Source organism: Lemur catta, chromosome 12 (genome assembly GCF_020740605.2).
Source record: "Lemur catta isolate mLemCat1 chromosome 12, mLemCat1.pri, whole genome shotgun sequence".
Lineage (NCBI taxonomy): Eukaryota > Metazoa > Chordata > Mammalia > Primates > Lemuridae > Lemur > Lemur catta.
Genome location: NC_059139.1, coordinates 60,358,070 through 60,380,758, shown reverse-complemented (window position 1 = coordinate 60,380,758; position 22,689 = coordinate 60,358,070). Strand labels below are relative to the sequence as shown.

The 22,689-nt window shown below is 37.0% G+C and overlaps 1 protein-coding gene across 1 annotated transcript in view; it reads right to left on the bottom strand.

Annotated features, from left to right (window-relative positions):
• Window positions 1-22,689, bottom strand: part of ADGRV1 (adhesion G protein-coupled receptor V1) — a 498,644-nt gene that overhangs the window by 291,856 nt on the left and 184,099 nt on the right. Inside the window, exons 66-76 of the mRNA XM_045565724.1 lie at window positions 21,799-22,000; window positions 21,057-21,276; window positions 18,752-18,991; window positions 17,188-17,337; window positions 15,675-16,148; window positions 10,811-10,954; window positions 9,720-9,894; window positions 7,483-7,618; window positions 5,332-6,437; window positions 4,094-4,211; window positions 3,018-3,189 (exon numbers count right to left, since the gene is read on the bottom strand). Coding sequence (XP_045421680.1) covers window positions 3,018-3,189; window positions 4,094-4,211; window positions 5,332-6,437; window positions 7,483-7,618; window positions 9,720-9,894; window positions 10,811-10,954; window positions 15,675-16,148; window positions 17,188-17,337; window positions 18,752-18,991; window positions 21,057-21,276; window positions 21,799-22,000 — 3,137 coding nt within the window. The remainder of the gene's footprint in view (window positions 1-3,017; window positions 3,190-4,093; window positions 4,212-5,331; window positions 6,438-7,482; window positions 7,619-9,719; window positions 9,895-10,810; window positions 10,955-15,674; window positions 16,149-17,187; window positions 17,338-18,751; window positions 18,992-21,056; window positions 21,277-21,798; window positions 22,001-22,689) is intronic.

Here is a 22,689-nt window from a genome sequence, read left to right as displayed (position 1 = left end):
TATTGCATGAGACACATATTTAAAGTCTAGTGAGATCTTTCCAGGATTCTAATTCACCAAAAATCCTATTCAAGATAAAATGCATGATAGAATTTTTAGTAACTCATGTATGCAACACATATTTATGGAGGATGGTGGGAAGGATGCAAAGAAGAAAAAAAACCATGTTCTAATTTTTGAGCAGCTAAGAGTCTAATAATCTAGATAAAATATGTATAATAATGTATAAGTGTGCACATAACTGATAACTTCCATAAGTTCCATAAGTTCTTTTCCATAAGAAAGGTACAGATAATGTTTTGTAAATTTAGAAGATTAAGAATTCTATTATAAATGGAGATTTCATAGGAGGAATCATGGAGGGAGTGGTATTTTGATTAATTGTTAAGGGACAGCAACAGTTAGGAAATGCAGGATTGAGAAGGTATAAAAATATTTGGAACATATGCATAGAGAAGGATTTAAATGTGTTCAAGTAGAATACAGTAAATCCTCGCTTAACATCATCATGGACAGGTTCTTGGAAACTGTGACTTTCAGCAAAACGATACACTGTGTTATAGAAACTTAATGCTTGTTTACATCAATCAGACTATGGTAAAATTGGGTTAGTTATAAGCATGTCATTTTGCTTAAAGTTGCAGTTTCCCAGAACTTATGGGCGATGTTAAGAGAGAATTTACTGTGATATAATCTAATATTTTGAATATTGAAGTATCAGTTCCTCACTGTCAGTATGATGAAAAATTTTAGTAGCAGATGAAAACTCCATGCAAGAAAAGCAAAATACAATAATATGATATATTAAACTAAAAAAAAATGGGGATTTAAAACTTTAAAGAAAAAAACATATTTTCTATCTCTAGCAATATGGAGGCAGCCACAACAGCAGCACATTTGCCTACTATCAATTCTTATACACCTCTAATACATAGACACCGATATCTAAAACACTCTCTGACCAAAGAAATCAAGTCCTTTGACAGGAGTTGATTAGATGTCTCAGATTAGGAAAAATCACAACAGCTCCAGAATATGTTACTGCTATAAAGCAAACACACTTCCAGAGATCTTTAAAAGCAATACTGAAAAGACAAAGACCAGCTTAGTGAGACTGTCAGTGGCCTTGATATATGACTATGTGAGTACCAAAAAGAAAATAATTTAGTAAGTGATTAAAATTAGTTGAATTTGAATCCCTAATGACACTAAAAGGAGAAAAGTTATTTTAGTATAAAAAAACAGTAGTAATAATGCAATATATGTGTGAATATAATAGTGTACACTTAATATTTTATTAATTTTAATGTGTAGGAGAGTGTTAACATATCAAGACACTTGTATCTTTTATTAAGCATGTGTTCATTTATTAAGTAATAATAAACATTTTTCTGTGTGTGTGTAAGAAAGAAGGAGTTAATAAAAAGAATTGTGAATAAGACAAAGATTTCTAGAAAAAGTAAAAATTGTACCAAGAATAGGAATAAACAATTTGTAGCTGGGAAACACATACAAACAAAGCAGAAAGCACGTCTGGGAGTTAAAGAGCACTGGTGCTCACACACAAGGTGAAAGATGATTCAGTTGTACTTTTTTTCAAATGTGATAGAACAAACGGGCTGAAGAGGCCCACAAAAGGTACAGATTTAATCTCATCTCTTAGGAGATGAAGCCTCTAGGTTGCCCTCATAACTAGGACAAGACGTTAACAAAGCAGGCATATATTTCCAGTAGCCCTAGCAGACTGGCTCAACGTTCAATAGTGATAGGGAAACAGTTAATGTAAAGCTGGCATTGCAAAATTTAAAGAACAAGTCATTCTGCGGAAAACACATGGTATTTAAAAAATTAACCTGAAAAGTAAGAATTTACAAAGCATATTGATCTAACAAGTGAAGTCATAAAATGGATTCCAATCAGATATCCAGCACTTCTTTGCAACAGCTTGGACAAGAACCGGAACCCATGGCCACAACGAAGAACAAAGAGGTGATAACTAAGATCCTGTAATCTTTGGTGATCTGAGACAAGTATTCTTTCTCTTTTAAAAGCAGAAAAATTATTAAAATCCCAGGGAGATATGAAAATATATATTACTATAACCTTAGAAAAGATCAATGTAACTATTACAGTAATTCTCAGAAAGTGAAAAACAAGTAAAGAAAAAAAGAAAAACAGTTAACCCTACCGGGTTGTTATTTTAGAATAGGTTTAGGTATAGTTATATGTTTTGAAGTAATTGTATTTGTGCATGCTTTCTCTGCTGTTTACAAAGAATCCTTTATACTTTTGAACAGTCATAATATGGTGGCTAGTTTTGTATTAAATATTTGAGTTTAATATATAAATAAGTAGCAGACACAGAACAAATACTATTGAGTGCTCCTTGGGCATTAAAGTATTAAAGCATCACAGATAGTCATTTTTAAAAAGTCAGACATAACTATTAAATGCTCTGCAAAGCTCTGTTAGGTCATCAGTGATCAATACTATTTGAATAATACAGATTCCTTGAAGACAGGGAATTCCTAGTGCCATGTGCAATGTGAACCAATAGAAATTTATCCAAAGGCTCACCAAGCAAGGCCTACGTGCCTTTTTGATAATCAAAACTGAACTCCCTAACTATACATGAACAGAGAATAAAAGATCTTTCAAATTCATGGGTATAATAAAAACAAAAAACTAAACATTCAGAGTAATCAGAGGCTCTAATCTGGCTGAAAATGACTCAAGGGGTCATTCACACAGTGGGCAGCTGAGCCAGGAGGAATCTTGAAAAGGGCAAGAAACAAAAAAGAAGAAAACCAACAAGCTTATTTACAAAAATTCATAATATAATAAATTCTAAGTCTAAAGTCTATTGTCCAGTAAAGAGATTTAGACATTATAGCTAGGCAAGACACAAAGAATCGCCACATAAATAATGTATAAGTTTAAATAAAGTGGCTTTAAAATGATTAATTCCAAAGAAATATAATTAGAAGTTAACAATATTGTGCCTCTTCATTTCTTACCTTCTCTGGTTTGAGTTCAATGCTGATAAAGCATTTTGTCTGACCCGTTGTACATGTCGTGGTCCCTGACACAGACAGGAGTTCATCCATCAGGTTTACCCCATCTTTCTGGAGCACAGTAGCTGTTTTATTCAGTGTGACTCGCCAAAAGACCTGGACATCCTCAAAGGCCCTGTGAACAAAGAAAACCCATGTAAACGCAGTAACAGAGGGTGTTATTCTTCCTTGTCTCCAATAGAGTATGTTCTCACTGTGTCTAATTGTACCTCTTCATCCAAAGAATAGCTCTTACTTAACCACTGCTAATGCTGAAATGACCAATTCTCCTCATTATAGATAAGAAACTTAAGGCTCAGGGTTTACACAGTATCATTCTTTGACTACACTCTATTCAATAATGAATAAGGATTTATTGAACTACTATATATCAGGAATGTGAAAACAAATAATAATTTTCTGCCTACTACATACCAAAAAAATGTGAAAATAAAAGTTATAGATGACCCCTGCCTTCAAGTAAATGCTCCTCATTTGTCTTTTAACAAGAATTGTTCTAAAGGAAAAACACTTGGACTAAAAACAGTTGTTATCATAAAAATAAAGGGCAAAAGGTGACCTACATTTTCACAGAATATTTAGGCCCCAGATGGAAAATGTAATATATATAAATGAGCATGTGTGCATACTAAGTACACATATGTAATGAGTATTCAAAAGATGGTACTATAAGTTACAAGCAAAATTCTGGTACTCCAGATCTCCCTCACAGTAAAATGGCTATACATGTAGAGTGAGCAGATAATAGTAAATGTGATAAAGTGATGACCTATATAATCTGTCTTCTGTATGATACTTTATGATGCATAAATGTTCAAAGTATCCCTAAGTTATAATAATAAACCAAGTGTGTTAAATCATAAATTAAGAACTAGAACATCTGAACAGACATATCAAATTCCACATTTTCTTCTATCAACATTTCATCCCGCCTCTATCACTGTATGACTTCAGATTAGACACTGTACAGACATCCAGGATGTTACGTCTCCCACATACTGTTATATTTGTACATGTACCTGTTGGGCTGCCTTGTAACAGTCAGACTCAGTCTTCTCATATCAGCTCCTTCCCAGAGTTCTAGTCTACTCTGGGACTCCTCACTGAATCCTATGATGCCATTGTGAAGATCACTCCCTGAAAATAAAAATGAAGGGCTATAATATATTTAATAATTTAAAAAGATCTCCAATGCTTCACTAATCTTGCCAGCTCAGATGGCATACAAGTGAGCAATTTACAAGTGAGTGGGAGGGGGAGCCCAAATTTTTAAAGATCTTTACAAAAAATAGACTAAAAATGATAACATCCAGGTGGCTGACGGACAACAGAAGAGCAGAAGAAAGAAAACGTCAAACTCACTCCCTACCCTGACACACACATACTCATCTCTCTCTGTTGAGATACTACTTTATATTTGATAGCACTTGATAGTTTATACGTGTTTATCTGTTTAGAGTCTGTATATCCCCACAGAATGTAAGTTCTACCAGAGCAGCAACTGTTTTATTTACTGCTGTACCCACAGTATGAAAAACAGTGCTGAGCATATGGTATTTATTAACAATAAGTAGTTCCTGAATAAATGAACTTCATTTAACTAATTTATCTTCATATAAGAGGGTTGACCAAAAGACCGTTTATGTTATGCATGCAGTTATTTGCCCCAGATTATAATGGAACTATTAAGGAATTCCTGGGCATTTCGCAATATCAGAATCTCCTGTGAACAACACTTGAGATTACAGATACCATCACACTAAAAATATCTGTTTAAACTGGAACAAACCAGTACAATGGATAGATCAACTGCACTGGGTCAAAAGCAAAACAAAAGGAAATAGTTTTAATCTATTTCACAACAGACACGGTATTTCCTGACAATGAGATCTTTGACTTTAGGATAGATTATTGAAACCAGTTGGCAAATTTAGAATGAGGTTTCCAAACAGAATAGGCAATCATGTATCCGGATGATTAAATTAAGTATGTTCCCTATACTGTGAAAGTATAGATTTATAGATTGTCTATCTGGCTCTGATCTAAGGGACATTTACAGTCCGTTAAATTGAAGCCTGGCACTTCAGAACAACACCATGAGTTCATGTCATGGGTCCGTGCTATGGAAACACAATGTTTTAACGAATTACCATCAGTGACTTCAATAATCTGCCCTCTTAAATTAAGCTAAATTGATGTTAATACAAATTCTGTATCACAAAAATACATGTTTGTCTCCATCACTTCAAAGATATACCTGCAATTACGACCGTGGCAAAAGCTGCAAATCCAGTGTCATCCTTTCCCTTCACAATCTGTGCTCCCCCTCGAGGGTCTGTGAGAAGCACGTAGAAGAATTCCTGCCCCTCAGGCTCATCATCATCCAAAATCTGAACTGATACTCTCTGTTCTCTTTCTCCATCTAGAAATGTAAGGATAAGAGTTTGTTCTTCAAAGTCTTCTTCTTCAACTGCCCACGTTAGGTTGGAAATTTCATAGGTATCACGAAAGAGCAATGCATTTGGCTCCTTCTGAGCACATCTTTCACCAAAAGTTTTAACTGTTATGCTGACATTGCCAGTAAACCCACCAGTTCTTCGGATAAGAACTTCTGCTGTATTGAATGTGCCATTCTTTGTCTCCTCTTCAACATAAACAATTGGTGGCCCGAGACTAAACGTTCCATGAACGGAAACATTGGCAGGTACAGTGGCCGCATCAGGCTTTTCAGACGTGGCAGGTGTACCATGAAGGGTGACAAGTTTCTCAGGGACAGCAGATACACCAACTTCCTCAGTAACAGTGGTAACCATATCAGTTGGCTGTAGAATGGCAGTCGTCTTGCTTGTGCCAGGGTGTGTGGTGGAGTCAGTTTCTACAGAAAGGAGAGTTGTGTCAACTGCTATGTGCATAGTTGTCACTGGGAAAGAAACATCCATTCCTGCCGGGTCATCACTATCCAATATTTTGATCACTGCAACACTGAAATCTAGATTCAGGCGTGGTCTCCAGGTAGCATCAAGCTCTTGTAATCCTCTGCTTTCTACTGAAGTAAGGTTAATGTAGAAAATTTCTTCTGTCTCGGGAAGGTGATCATTAATAATGATTATTTCAAAATCAACCTCAGCTTGGAATTTCTGAAAATAAAGTTCCCCATTCTGAACAGGCTCAAAGTCTTCCAGTGGCTCCGCGCTGCCTGCAGTTGTCTGATAGGAAACTCTGATAAGATCGCTGTGGAACCCAAACAGTCTTTGCACATGTAATTTGATCATCTGTGTATCCTCTGACACGATGATATTTCTTGAACTAGGTGAAAACTGGAAGACTCCCATTGGTTCAATTTCAGCAATGGTGAAACCTGGTCTGGAAAAAAATATTAAACTATGAGGGAATTGGTAAGAAATAGAAATACCACTGTAGACATTCATCTTTCACGGATTTAAGATGCTGCTCATGGAAGCAGCATCTTAACAATGACAGGCCCTTTGGAATTCCATAAAACCCTACCTACTGCTTAGTAAGTGAGAGCACAAGAAATGTCAGAAGAAGAGCTGCAATAGCAGGGACGAGACCTAACGAGCTTGAGCTAAAGGAAGAGCTCAGAGGTCTCAGGCCATGACCTCTAACTTGAGAGTGGTGGCCTGGGGCAGCATGCTTGGTCAGAACCATGGTGGCAGTTCACCTATTTTTAAAGGGAGCTGTCTTCTGAGAAGCAGCTGAAAATACCTGATTTGCCCAGGAGATTAAGAGTAAGGCATTACAGTGGGTAATGTTACGTGTTTACATCAGTGGCTCTTTTGAGTTTAATTTTATTTAATTTTGGTATTTATCTATAACAATTGTTTATATGCACCCAGCATATTTGTTGATAAATAGGTTCTAGCCACAAGCGATTTACTTTCCCCCCACCTGGGATGGCCTTGACCAGAGCAGCAGAGGGTGGACTTGAGAGCCAGACTTAGGGATTTAGTCCTGGCTCTGCCACTTACCTGCTCTGCCACTTTGGGAAAGTTGCTGGATATTTTTGTTCTTTAGTTTACTTTTTTATAAAATGAGGAAAACGTGTGGGCCAAAGTAGTGTGTGTTCAGGTATGTTTATGTGTTGGGATATCTGTCGGCACAACCAAATATGGCTTTAGATTATACGTATGCCACTTGAAAAATGTTTGTCCGGAGAACATATTTCAGAGTTACAAATTCAAACATGATGAACTCCCTTCAAGGCGAGCAGTGGGAGAGGACTCTCCTGAAAGTCAGCCTCCCTCGTGGTACCGTTACACGTAAGCCACGTGCTCACCGTCTGCATCTGCTTCAAGGAGGGCAATTCTTACGGCTTTTTGTGTTTAGACTGATAAATTCCAAATTATTCCTCAGAGAACTTCCTGGCTGAGAGCCAGTTTGGTCTTACCGAAGCTGAGCCCCCCCAGGAGCACTGCTCTGCACTCCTGAAAGGTGAATAACGAAGGCCTCCAGCCGACCAGGGCTGGGAAATGTCCGCAGTAAAACTTCTTTCCTTTGTTCACCATGGGAGAATGAAAGGCTCCCTGAAAGGAAACATGAAAAGGATAGTAGGGTATCATTTCTTAGTTCTTAAATTGGGATTTGACTCTTAAAGATGTAGTAAAATATTTTCTTTTCCAAAATTTGATTACAGTCCACAAAAAGTAAAATATTTTAAAAAGCAGGGAGGCACTGGGTGTGGCGGCTCGTGCCTATAATCCTAGCATTTTGGGAGGCTGAGGCAGCAGGATCATTTGAGGCCAGGAGTTTGGGACCAACCTGGCCAATCTAGTAAGACCCTATCTCTAAAAATATCTTTTAAAAAATTAGCCGTGTGTGGTGGTGTACATGTGTAGACCCAGCTACCAGCTACTAGGGAGGGAGGTTCAGGTGGGAGAATTGTTTGTGCCTAGGGGTTCCAGGGTACAGTGAACTATCATCGTGCCACTGGACTCCAGCCTGGGCAACAGAGCAAGACCTTGTCTCTTAGAAAAAGGTGGGGGAGAAAGATAAATTAATTTATAAGAAACTCCCTAGATCACATAAACCTTGCTTTCAATCCCTGTCTACTCTTCTCGTTTATCTCTTTTTCTTTCCTGGCTCAATTACAAAATCTAGCAGTGAAAAGAGAATGGTGTTAGGCAGGCTTCGATGTGTATTTGGTGTTAGGCTTTGGTTTGAATTCTGACCCCAGCATATTTTCAGAGTTGCATATTGAAGTATTTTGGAATTAAATGACATAATCTATGTATTTTACTTTAAATCCCTTCAGAAATGTCACAAACACAGTGGAATGTAACAACCACTAAATCTAGTCAGTGAGTTTATGAGTGTTCGTCGTACTTTACTTTTTCATTGTGTTTGAAAATTTATTATAAAAGATCAAAAATTTAAACAAACCTGTTTGGCAATATAGATCTATTATCTGAGAACTGGTTTTTTAGCTTAATCATGTTATGATAAATTCACAAAAGCTTTTGAGGATTAATTTTATATGTAAGCACAAAGTCATACACACACCCTCAATAAACAATATTGCTACACATAACATCTTTTTGTACCTAGTAAGTCGTTACTCATACAAAAAGCAAAAAGAAACCCACTAAAGTATATGGAGCTGTGCATTATCACCCAAAATGAAGGAAGGGAAGTAAAGGATAAGGGTTTCTGCCAGAAAAAAAAGGGCTAGAAAATAAACAAGAAATACAATTAAATATCTTTCACTTAGGGCACACGCCAAAAGGAAATAAAGAGGAGTCAGTATTTGATACGTTAGATCAGGGGTACCTACTCAGTGGCTAAAGAAACTCCAGTACCCAAGGCAGTTCTCGTGCTATGGTAGCTCTCAATCAAGCATCTGAATTCTCTCTTCGTATTTACTGGGACTGCTATTGGAGCAGAAGCTGGCATGACAATGTTGTCACTTTCACTGTCCCTAGCCCCTCACCCCCATCTTCTAAAGGAGTTTGGTTTACAGTCCTTCTTATCTCCCAGTGATGCCAAGACCTTGGGCAAATGAAAACCATTCCATCCTCACTGAGAGACGGAGGATCTCAGTCCATATGCAGCATTCATTAGATTTATTACTGAGGGTAAATGGTATTTGTCTGGTGACCAGCAGGATACTGTGAATAAAGGAGGGGGAGTCACAAAGATTCTGAGCCCTCTGGTGAGTCCTTTATCCACTGTCATCATGTAAATTTGCAACGAGCTTTCTAACATTTGCATCTCACTCTCAAAGAACTAACGGTATAATTAAAAAAATTAAATTTTTGAAGTAACAACTACCTACTGTCAGAAATATTCAGGTGAACATGTAAATGGGCACAAAGTTATATCCTTTTTAGTACCGTATGTGCCAAAGTAGGTTTTTAGAAGTACTTTTAACAAATTCCTAATGTATGGACAGATTAGTCTGCTTAGTGACCACTATTTTGGAGTGAGGTAAGAAGCCTTTAGTTTGACTGAAAAAAGTTTCTCTTTTCTCACCAAGCAGCCTGAACAACTCTGATCATTTAAATATGGAAGCACTATATTAGAAAACTAAGAATTTAGTGTTCAGAGTAAGGATGACCCAAGAAAATTAGTGGCCAATTACACACCTTCATGTTCTACAGGGCTGATCTCAGAAAAACTACAACTCACCCAGTGTTGGGGTCATGTTGCCAACAACAATGAATTCAGGGATTTCTGACCCAGGAGCATATCCAGTAGTCCAGGCAACCGAGAGAGACCCGTACGTGCCTCTCCTAGAGATCATGACGTGGCTTGTGCCAGCAGAGATGTCCGTGAGTTGAAAAGCAGTGGATTCAAATCCAACCTGAGGAAAACATGCTTATTTTATTTCTTTTTAAAGTGTCCTGTTTTCTGAAGAGTGGGTTAAATGTCACCTTTCCCTTTGTTTATACAATATATTTCCTTGTCTTATATTCAATTAAAAATAAGTGCTTAAGAAATGACATCTCAGATTCGAAAATTTATTCTACTTTATAATTCAGATTATAGTCTGTGACTTTCTCTTTTTATCAAAATATAATCCTTTGAAAGATAGAATTATATCTCATAATGGCTTCAAAAATGCACACGTTACCACAGTTGTAGACAATAGCCTTGTCTCTTTCTTTTACTGGTAGAATCAGCCTAAAAGTAGATATAAAGCCCTCAAGTTGTTCTTTGTTCTCATGTGAATTTATGAAGTGACTGGGAAACGATCTTTCCTACAGTGAACTCAGATAGACCTGCAACCATGTCATAGGACCTGACCACTAGCATTTATCTACGTACGTCACCACAAGCTTGCCGCAGCGAACCAAAGTCCAAATACGAAAGACAAATATTCACAATATTAGTAAATGAAAAAATATGCAATATTAATTAGTGTTTCATTATGATTTTAATTAGTTAGCATAAATACCTCAATATTAAATGTTCAATATCCAGAAAAGACTTGAAAATTTTGACTTCAAGTGACTGTCATTTTAAAAATCCTTACACTTAAATTCCACAAGATAAAAGCTTGCTAAAACTCCAAAAAGGAACCATATCTTTCTAACTAATGTTGAAAATCGACAAATTATTTTAACGTAATGCATTCATTATGTCTCCTTTGTTATTCAGGGGATGAGATTAAAGAAAATAGTTAATCTTAAAAAATTCTATCTGGAAGAATGTCAGTCATTTCTAGAAAATCTGCCCTCTAGTGGTTCGCTGAGAGTACCACACCCAAGGCCAATTACCTCAGAATTGGCAGCTTTCTCAGGAACAGGAAGGACAGCCGATTTTGCTTCCTGGAGAATTGTTGGCATTCCATAGAAACGTCCACCAACAAGCATCACAGTCACTAGTTGCAAGGTGAAATTGGAGCCCAGTGACAGGAAGACCTATAAACAAACAATATCAATGATTTAGAGATAATTTCCCAAGAAAAATACTGACCTTTGACCTGAGCCATTAGCACACTGCCTCAGGCTCCTTTTGTGGCAAACAGTTTCATCAATATATGCCCTTTCCTCCTTGTCATAAAACAAGCCACCAGTATTTAGAGTGTGGGGTGAGGAGTGGTAGCTGCAGAGTACAAAAAATACATACTTGCAAAGTGTTCATGTGTGTCCAAATGGCCTCAAGAGTGACAGGAGTCACAGAAGCAGCATTCGTGATGGAATCGTGTGTCAAGAGCACGCTGGCACAAGCGTCAGCTCCTAAAAACCGGCAAAACTTACTTTCTTCCTCATCATTGAGTAATAACTAATAACTCTAATGATACTTACTCAAAGTGGATAACTATTTCAGTGTACTGATTATTTGAATATTTTGGATAAATAAGAATTACTAATACCATGTATTAAAGATTTTCAATATTTTAGAGTCTAATAAAATAGGGGAAATCCTGAACTTATAATTAGTGTTAGGCTAAAGCTATTTTTGAAAGTTACAATACATTTTCCCACAGGAATACTGGTATTGGTAATAATACCAGTATTAACCCCCAAGTTATCCCATAACTTGGACTATTCCTAAAAACTCTGTACAACTTTATTGAATGTAGAAAGCAACCATTTCTGCGGCATCTCCATTTAAATATAATGAATTTAAACATATATCACACCCTCATATGTAGAAAAAATATGCCATAGTGATTTCAAATGTTGGGCAACATGAGGGTAACAGATGTTTTATTCATTCAAAATTACATTTACTGAAAATTAATCATAGGCCAAGTGCTAAGGAAACAAATAAATCATAGTATCATAACTCCAATTGTGTGCATCCCGTCTCTCCTGTAAGAGTGCACCCCTTACCCATGCAGGCCACTGGCTGGGCAGCTAATGATTTTTTATCCCTATTTCCTAAAGAATGAAGGGCCAGATGTCAGCTTAAAGCACCCAGTCGTCTGTGCCTTCCCACCCAGTTCCTGTGCTGATGGGCCCATCCCGTACACAGACTTGGGTATTGCAACAGATCCTCAGGGTGCAGAAATTAAACAGTAAAGTTGAACGTGAGTAATAGTGGATTTGAGGAAAAGCTGGTTTACCTATAGAAGAAAAGTGGTTAGATTAATTTGAAAAGAAATTGAAAAGTTTTTAGCAGTTGATCATGTTCTCCAGCATGCCCTTCTATTTCCTTGATCCAGGACTGCCTCACCAATACTGTGTTATATATTGCTCATCATTCTTGATGGCATTTGGGCACAAATAGAATTTATGGTCCCACAATATCCCGTGCACATCTCCAACATTGTTTGTCCATATGCTTTTATAACTGGCAGTTAATGGGTTTCTCCTAACCAGGGAGCAACATAATGACAGGAATCATGTCTCAGTCATCCTTGTATCTGCTGAGCTTTTCACAATAATTGGCACATAGTAAATACACAATAAATAACCCAACCACAAATGTAAAATTCTCTTTGCATTCTGACTTACACTCCCTAAACTTAGATTTGTTCCTTTAATGTGTCAATGATTCTTATTGTCAGTGTATGCCTCATAAAAGAAGTCAGTTGTTAACCAGGCGTTAACTTACCAGGTGTTAACAGTTTACATTCCAAAGTCCTAGTGTTAAACAAACAAGAGTCTATTATTTTTAGAGCCCAATGGAAAGTTACCCTCTTCAGAGACCCACTTGAAAGCTAGAAGGCACAGCACAGGTGGTTGGGTACATTGCGGCCTTTGGTGTTCTTCTCTGGAGCTGACCTGTCCAAAGTCCTAATTTTACCCAGGAGGGTGGAGCAGAGAAAACTGTAAACACTTGTAACTAATATTTCAAACTTCAAAGAGCAATGTATTACATCCAGGATGAGAGGGAAGAAGGGACCAGTGAAAAAATCGTAACGTTGCTTTATGTGCATGTCACATCTTGCCCCAAAGAGTGACCTTGGAAGACTAACTGACCAATAGCTACTAATTTATGTGACTATGTGTAGTCTTATACCATACTTAATGTATCCTTAATGGAATGTGAGAGAGAGCAGGAAGCCATTCAGTTTGAAATTGGTTACTGAAAGACCTTAAGGTAAGCAAAAAAAGAGGACGCTTTTATGCATGCATAAGCTAACAAACTGTTGATATCTTTATTGAAAACAGAAATCATAAAAATAATTTAAATGGGCTCAAAGAAGATAGTAAGAAATTCGTAGATGATAATTCATTTATAGCATTAGAAAAGATAAGTATTTTTATAAACTATACTGCTAAGCTTTCAAAGTGAAATGAAAAGTGAACTATTATCCTTCAAAATGTTCCCGTCGCCAAGAGAAACAACCTAAGAGCTAGTCTAGGATCTGAGTCCATGAAATATATATCACATATTTTGGCTTTCCCATCCACAGTCTGAGAGCAATTTTGTATTGCACACACTGCTTAATAAAATAATAGCATAATCTAATCTTCTTTGTGGCAAGTCTTATTGTCAAATGAAATATTATTATAAAATGATACAAAGTTATTCCTAGAAAAGTTAGAGGAATGCTCCCTAGTGTTCATTAGCCGATTATAACTTGAATATGTTCAGAGAGTAATGCTATGAATGTATGGGAAAATATTTCAAGTTACATAATTTAAGCACACTGTATTTTTTAAAACTTTCTATCTCATAAATAAAACTGAATATGATATTCTTATATCGTATATCATGGTTAACTTAATCCATCTCTCATTTTCCCAGCTTTGTGCTTTTTATTCCAGGCTTGAGAATTTCTGGATATAGGAAATGGAGGTTAGAAATTGATAAGGCAAGGCCATGACACTGAATCAGTTTCCCAAAGAACTACAGCAGGTCCTCCAATAATGTCATTTCGTTTTACGTCATTTCGTTATAATGTCGATAAGAATAAAGAGCAACTCTCGGCCCGGGCCACTGTCTGTGTGGAGTTTGCACGTTCTCCCCAGGTCTGCCTGGGTTTTCTCTGGGTACTCCGGTTTCCCCCTACATCTCCAAGGTGTGCACATTAGGGGAGCGGGTGTGTCTACAAGGTCCCGGTGTGAGTGAGCGTGGCTGTGTGTGAGTGTGCCCTGCGATGGAATGGTGCCCTGTCCAGAGCTGTTCCCACCCTGCACCCTGAGCTGCCGGGATGGGCTCCGGCCACCCACAACCCTGAACTGGAATAAGAGGGTAAATAATTATCTTACTTGTTTTTATTAATCTTTCTTAAAATGTATGTATAGCTCACATTTATTTCAATGTTTAATACTTAAGTGTTTGGTCTTTATTTAGAAGTCTGGTGATGTGTCTGTAACTAGATATATACCACAGCAACTTAACTCTTGTCTATATCAATTAGCTTATGGTAAAATTGGTTTTGTTATAAGTCCTTTTGCTTAAAGTTGCAGTTTTCAAGAACCTGTGAATGATGTTAAGTGAGGACTTATTGTACTGGAATGTAAGAATAACTATGAAATCTATGTCTCGTTACTCTGCCTCTATTTTTTCCTTTATTAACAACAAAAGTAAAGACCCAGGTACATAAAGACCAAAAGGTTGCATAGTGAGTATAACTTAGTGTAATAAGCTTTTGGCTTATTCTGAATGATAGCCTATTTTCTACTCATCATAAGTTTATATGAAACTAAGATAAAACAAATAGAAAACTGCTTTATTTTTTTCCTGTTGGTGTTTTGTCAGGTTTCTTTCCACTACTGTTTAACAATGACGTGGGTGGATCTCAAAGCTTTTTGTCACTTCCAGGAATGTAAAAGCCCAGACCTATATAAATCAAAACTTCAACTTGGCATTCAGTTAAAGCTTCCCTATTTATCCTAGTTCTTGCTTGATCTATGGCTGCGGATCTATAGTGGGAAAGGGGTTATGCTATGATTTTTCAATAGTCCTTCAATCCCCTCTTGGACCTTTCCATCAATTTTCTGGCACTTCCAGGTTTGGGGCAATGGATACCATACACATTCAACATAAACTGATGAAATAAATTAACTTCTCTCCTACGTACAGAGGATATACCATCCTTGGGAGGATTAAGAATAGTCACTCAAATCACTTTCTGTGGTTCAGATTGAGAAAGACTGCTGAGATGTCTACTTGACTCATAGGAATCCATGCATTCTTAGCACTCACCCCAAATGTTGGCAGAGCAGTCTGCTACCCTTTCTCCTCGTTACCATCGCAGAAAATCATAGCCAATTTCCTAAGTTCCAAATTTGTAAAGAGAGAAGCAGGTCCCAGTCTCTGTATTCACGTAGCCCTTCAAGCCCCAAGGAGCAGACATCTGCCTCTCTCACTGCTCTTCCCTTTGGTGGGAGCACAAGGAGGCCTACAAATGTCTCCCCCATAAGAGTGTGTGTGTGCATGTGTGCATAGGTGAGTGTGTGAGTGTATATATGCACCACTCGGAACAATTCCTAGAACTTTATGGGTACTAAATAAGTGTCTGCTACAATCTAGACGAAAATACGTTATTCCCAAATAGGAATATACTTATTTATTTATAATCTATAAACGTATTATCCAATAATTATGCATTCTCTAAGGCATTTTTCATGGTTACCTTTAAATATCTGAATAACTCTTTAAACTGATCATGACGTACGCAAGGGCTCTCCCGAAGGAGTTTTGCTGGAATGATGAGGAAACTGAAGAAACCCCACAAACCTGATTCTTTATTGGCACTGTGTCCACTTTATATCTGGCACCATCTTTGATCACCAGCTGCCTCGCCGCATTCTCAGCAACAATCGGCTGCTCTTTATGATCAGACGAAATTCGAAAGCCAACAGCCACATCTCCAAATGTTCCAGCAAGCCGGGTTATGTTAATTTGTATGGATCTAATTAGGTTCTGCCCAATAAGTATTGACTGGTGATCTGAATACAGGGCAAATACTCCATGAGGGTCATCATTTGCATAAACAGAGAACCATGCGATGCATTTCTCCGGATCGAGTTCTGCTCCCCCCTCTGCAGACACAAGCTGGATGAAATAGTCTTCCTCTACCTCAGGCATATCATCTGGGAGCAAATGGACATCAAAGCTAGCTTCACTCTCTCCATCAGCAATGGTGAAAAATCCAGTTGTGGAAGAAAAGTCATCAGTAATATCAAACTCACTATTTAATTCCCAGTAAACCTGTAAAACCCAGTAAAAATAAAAGGGAAAAAATCCAACAAAATTATATAATTGAGTATATTGAACCAAAATCCTTTAAATTATGTTTTCCTCTATAATGCGCAAAAAAGAAATTTTAACTGTGCATCATTATATCCAAAGCCAAACTCTCCAATATATGTTAGTGTGGAAAGGATATTAACTCTTTCAGGCTGTCATATGAAATTTGCAGGACAAGATTATAAAATCTCATGATTTCACCTGCTTCTAAAATAATAGCATAATTTGAAGATATAAAGAGAAGGAACTGAACTTTAAACTGACAGTTCCACAAATACATTACTAAACCATACGCAATATTTGAAGGTAAAAAGTAGGTAGGTAATTTAAAAATTCACATCAGAATTTGTTATTGTTTTTTATTAAAAGCGAGTATCTAGAAGATATCAAGAATTTATCATTATTTTCCAAGAATTCTTGGCCTCCAAACCATGAATTTCAACTGAAGAAGTACCAATGAATCTCCAATATAGGAGGAGGAAAGGTAAGTATGCAGAGAAATTAAAAAAAAAAAAAAGTTTTTCTAGCACACAAATTACCTTGATCTGTTAGCCAAATATCATGAGGATTATAAGGGCATCCCCAACATCTTCTATCAATGCACACACACAAATGCAACCTCTTAAAAAACAGTGGCTAAATGGAAAAAATTACATTGAGAAATAAAGCCCCGAAGAATATTATTAAGAATTCATAAAAATCATTAAGAGGCTTAAGTGGGAAAGACTTCCTATTAGAGCAAATGATAAAATATAAAATATTTCAGTCCTTCATGATGAAGTGTGAGGAAGATCTTTCTAAACTAATCGTCACCAAATTTAATTCAGGGAGATAGCTAGAGGTTGATGCTGGCTGGAGAGCTTCAATGAAGCCTCTCAGTTTCTCTGAAAACTCACGTAACTTCAGTTTCTCAAAAACTTTAACAGTTTCTCTGTCCCTCTTAACAATATTTGTTAGGCAAATTGGTACTCTACTTGGAAAATTAAATGAAATCTGATACCGTAATCTCTCCAAAGGTGCCCTTGACTCTACTGACAAAGAAAGTGATGAGGAGGGGCCCTTCCAAAGCTGGTGGCTCTGAGTAAGTCTTCTTAGATAGAGATTCAGGAGCAAACTGGACAACTCCATTTGGATCACCAAACTTTTGTATCTAAAAAACATACACAGAGAGCAGAGTAATTCATATACAGTATGGAAGAAATTATAGTATCCAACATGTTAATACATGGATAAAGTGAAGAAAGAAACATAGAAATGACACTTGAATATAACCTACCTAACTACCTCATTTTTTAAAAACTTCTTTACCACACTGACTGGTGTCTAGAATAAGTAGGTTCTTATTCCCCAAATATAATGGGAATAAGTATCCAGACGTCTACAATTTGTAGAATCCAAAAGGATAGTAATTTGATGCCTGAGTTTTGCCTTATTCATCTCATATTTACTACATTTAACCAGTTAATTTTAGCTAATTCCCGACTACTAGCTATGATATAACATGGAGAGAGGCAAAAAAGCCCTGTGATGGTTAATTAGATGCAAACTGGCAAGGCTATGGTGCCCAGTTGTTTGGTCAAACACTAGTCTAGGTGTTGCTGTGAAGGTATTTTGTAGACATGATTAACATTTATCATCAGTTGACTCTAAGTAAAGGAGATTACGCCCGACAATGTGGTGGGCCTCATCTAAACAGTTGTAGGCCTTAAGAGCTAAAACAGAGGCTTCCTGGAGAAAAAGGAATTTTACCTCAACACTGTAACTTAGGAATCCTGCTTGAGTTTCTAGCCTATTTGACAGCTCCACAAAATTCAAACTCAAGACCACAACTTCAACTCCCCTGAGTTTCCTTCTTGATAGCCTACACCGTGGATTTGGACTTGCCAGGCCCCACAATCATGTGAGTCAATTTCTTAAATTCTTTCTTTCTCTTAAATTCTGTTCTCTCTCTCTGTGTGTCTGTATCCTATTAATTCTGTTTCTCTGGAAAACTCTGACTGCCATAGACTCCAAACAAGAGTATTTTCCAAACGTAAAAATGCTGTGTCATCCCTCTGCTTTGTCTTCAGTAGCCTTGGTCCCCAAAACTTTCTGCCCCAATGGACTGGGTAGTTCATGTCAAATACACTGAATTCAGGTCTGATCCACCCACATCATCGTGCTATTTGAACAAATAATAATTTTCCTTCAAATAATCTGACTTACAACTAGTTAGTAATTTTTATGTGTTTTGATGACAAAGACACCCAGTGGTTAGGATGATGTAACAATTACCTCCCCTCTCAAAGTGCCAAATAGTCTAAAAACACCAAGTCTTCTCAAAGATTGTAAAATAAATATTTTTCACTATATTAAAAATTTTTTTTAAATATTACCAATAATCAGGCCATGTAATGAACTAACAGAAAAACAAGAAAGTTTGGTCTATCAGAATTATTATGACTTCATTTGGCTTTATAATTTTCAATTCATCATGAGCACATAGAATTTCGGCAAATGTAAATGTATTTTCTGATAAATCCACTAAATCTAAAATTTTGTGAGAAACATAAAGCCAGACTTACTGTTAATGTAACATCTTTAGCTCTGGAGTCTAATTTAGCTTCTCCTTTCACAAGTTTAAGTTTAATAATGAAAGTCTCTTCAACTTCAATTTCTTCATGAGGATAGATTGTCAGAATAATAGTTCTTACTCCACCTTCTCCTTCTCCAAAATAAAAGAACCCACTCACTGGGTCTGCAATGTCTCTGTTCTGTGGTGCTAAGGCTTCCTGAGAATTGGGTCCTACTATCTCCCAGCTCACCTGCAAGGTAAAGGTGTTTTTGTTTTTTATCTTTTTTTAATAGAAATGATCAGTTTTAAGCAAACAATCATGCAGAGCATGTAGTATTAAGAATATATATATATGAAAACTATTCTAGATATCTCCAGCAAATCCTTGTTTGATAAACTCATTTTTAAAAAAAAAACAATATTTACAAATATAAACTACATTCCCATAGACTGTCAGTTTCAATAGATAAAATTGTCTAACAAGAGAAGAAAAATATTAATACCTAGTCATTTGTTAATACCTCACAGGACAATAAAAATGTAAAAATATATCCTAAAAATAAATAGAGAAATATAAACATTTTAAAATATGAGTACAACACTGTCCTGCTGTATACACAGGTTCTGCCAATCAAACATTATATAAACAAGACAACAAAACCATGTGAAACTCTGCTCGGTGTGCAGGCTCTTCTAAATATACTTAAATGCCTGGTGTAAAACGAACAGAAATCTTTATAAGTTGTTATAAGAAAGAAATTTTAGTATTTTAATATTATATAGGTATTTTAAGTCTCTCTAATTTAAAATTGTATCCCTCTTGTATCGTCACTCTTATATCACCATGAAGAAAGAAAACTGAGCACTTTATTTAGCTTCTTACTTGATTTTTCATCCGCATTGGACCCAGCTGACCACTTCCGTCTTGAAACACTGTCCTGTCTTTCTTGGCTTACATAATACTTATATGATATATGCTTTCCCAGTTTTCCTCCTCCTTTACTTCTCTGTCTTCTTTACTGGCTTCCCCTCCTCTGATCCCCAAATGCCGGGAGCCCTCAGCTCTGCATCCTCACATCTCTATCCATACTCCTTGGGTCCCACAGTTTCAGAGGCTTTCCCACATGACAACACCTTCCCTATCTGTGTCTGCAACCCTGGCCACCCCACAACACGCACTCGCACATTCCCCTGCCTACTTGACTCCTCCACTGGGATGTCTAGCAGTACCTCAAATGCACGTGGCCAAAACAGAACTCTTGAATTCCCCCCAAGCTTCTGCATCTCAGCAAAATAGCCCTACAATTTATCCAGCTGCTCAAATAATTCTATGAGTTACCTTTGATTCCTCTTTTCCTTAGTCTCCACTTAGCCTGGTTAATTTTTCCTCCAAAACACACTCAGTGTCTGCCCACTTCTCACCATCTCTATCTCCACCACCCTGCCTGAGTCACCGTCAGCTTTGACCCGCACGGCAGAAGGCAGCAGCCTCCTAACCATCCTCCCTGCGCCCATGCTGCTGGCAGTGGATTCTCCACAATCCATTTTCTTCAAAGCAGACACAAATGAGCTGCTTTAAATGACAATCTGGTGACATTATTCCCCAGCTTACAACTCTCTAATAGCATCCTATTTGAACTTAGAATGAAATCTTTAAACTGGCTTAGGAGGTTCTATGTGGTCAAACCCCTATTGAGCCCTCTGCTCTGTCCCATACTGTCATCCCCTCACCTCAAGGCCCTGACCACACGGGCCTCTCCACACCTCGACCATGACATTCTTAATGCTAACCCCTCTAACCGCTTTCTCAAAAGTCAGCTTCCAGCTTAAAGCTCACACCCTCAACACCCACCAGACCACTCGCAATTGTGTCTCCCAATTTTACAAGCAGAGCCCTTGTTATCAGATAATTTTCTCTGTACTTATTTAACTGTTTATTGTTCAACTCTGCTCACTAAAATGAAAACTCTATGAAAACAGAGATGAGGTCTGTCTAGTACCCCAGTGCGTCCTCAGTATTTAGAACAGGGTCTGGCACATAGGAAGCACTCAACAAATACTTCTTGAATTGATGAATTTTATCAGAATCATTCACCTGATTTATAACATGCCCTTAAGAGTTCCCTGAAGTCATATGTATGCCTTGCACATTTTGATGTACTTCACTGGACTCAGAAGCTGCTTTACACTTACAAAGTAATTAATAAATATTTATCGATTGTGAAGAAATAAACATATTTGGGGACTAAGAAAATCCAACACCATACTCAGTCTATCAAAAATTATTTTTAAAATCATGGGAAAAATAACTCTACCTGAATGTCTCCCAAGAGTCCTCCAGTCCGCTCCAGCACCAAGGGTAAAATCATTGTGGAATTGGGGTTAGGGACAGAAATTTTGCTTTGATTGAGAAATCTTACAACTCCAAAAGGAGAGTCATTCTTGGCAATCGTGATTATGCTCACTAGGTGGCGCCCAAGGACCGCTCCTCCAGTAGCGCCAGTGAGCAGAATTTCAATGGGCTCCTCAAATTCACTGCATAGCAAGAAGGAGCAATTCTGTTAGTCTAAACATATTAAAGTGCTTGTAAAATCCAAATAACTAGTCATTTTCCAAATTGGTCATACATATTCAAGGCACAGTAGTCACACACCAAGTGGTAAGAAGAGGGTGCTCAGCTAAAAGCATGAATGATCAACGTCAATATTATATAACCTAGGGCAGTTATTAGACTTTCCTGCCCTCTTTCTAACTGCTTAGAGCATTTAAGGAAATGAATTGAAGGATGATTCCACATTCTGGTTAGAATTTTTAAGTCTAGAGAAACAGAAACTATTATTTCCTCTATTTGAAATGAAGTGACATATACAACCACCATGGTCTCCCAGCCCTTTTCCCTACCCCACTACCCCCAACCGTCTCTCATCCATTGTTTCTCAGTGGGCACATGTATTACCTAGAGTTCTGTTGTCAGTGCAAAACACATGTAAGGTCAAAACACAAGAACATAATATTCATGATTTTTGTATGCCCACATTATTTTCCTATATTACTAACCTTTCATTGTCATCAATGATGGAGATATTTATAAAACTTAAGTTCTGTCCATGCTGAAAGGTGACTGAACTGCCGTGTAGTATATAATCGACACCTCCAGGAAGGGCAGAGGAGCTCTGGGAGATGAAATCAGCTGTCACGTGGCCATAAGTTCCATGGAGCCTCACTACTGGAATCATGATCATCCCAACATCTTCCTCCACTGTAATGAGAATTTAGAATTAACTGGTAAACCACATAAAGCAACTAACTTTTATAAGATTCAGCCAAATTAAATCTGGCAATTAAATATAATGGTACAATGTAAGGACTCAATTTTTTCATTATTCATTTATCATTTTAAAAAGTGGTTAGTGAAAAGCTTATGACATTTTTTAAGGAGGAATATAGTTTATCAGATGTTGAAAGTTATAGTCAACTGTAAAAGTTACAATTTAAGTAATCTATTTAATCATTAGCATAAGCATTCTTCCTCTGTGTGCTACATACAAATAAATGACCCTTGCTTTCTAAGACAATGTTAGATGAATACACACACACACACACAAAAAAAAAAAACCCACTTAAAATATTGTACTAAAAGGAAACCATTCTGGATTGCTTCTACACATTTAGTTGAAGTATAAATACAGTAATATAAGTAAATGAGGTTTATGTTATTTTTATCATACAAATGTTTTAAAAGTCAAGATATAAATACAATTCTATTACATTTTTAGTTCCTGTGAAATCTCCTTGAGAATCTGAAAATGGATCCTCAATGTTTAATTTCAACTTAATTCTTTTCAAAAATAACTTTATTTCTTCTTAAGCTATGCTAACTTCTGCATATTAAAATATCATTTAATAGGGTTTACATTAGCTATAGCTAAATAACATTGAACTTACATT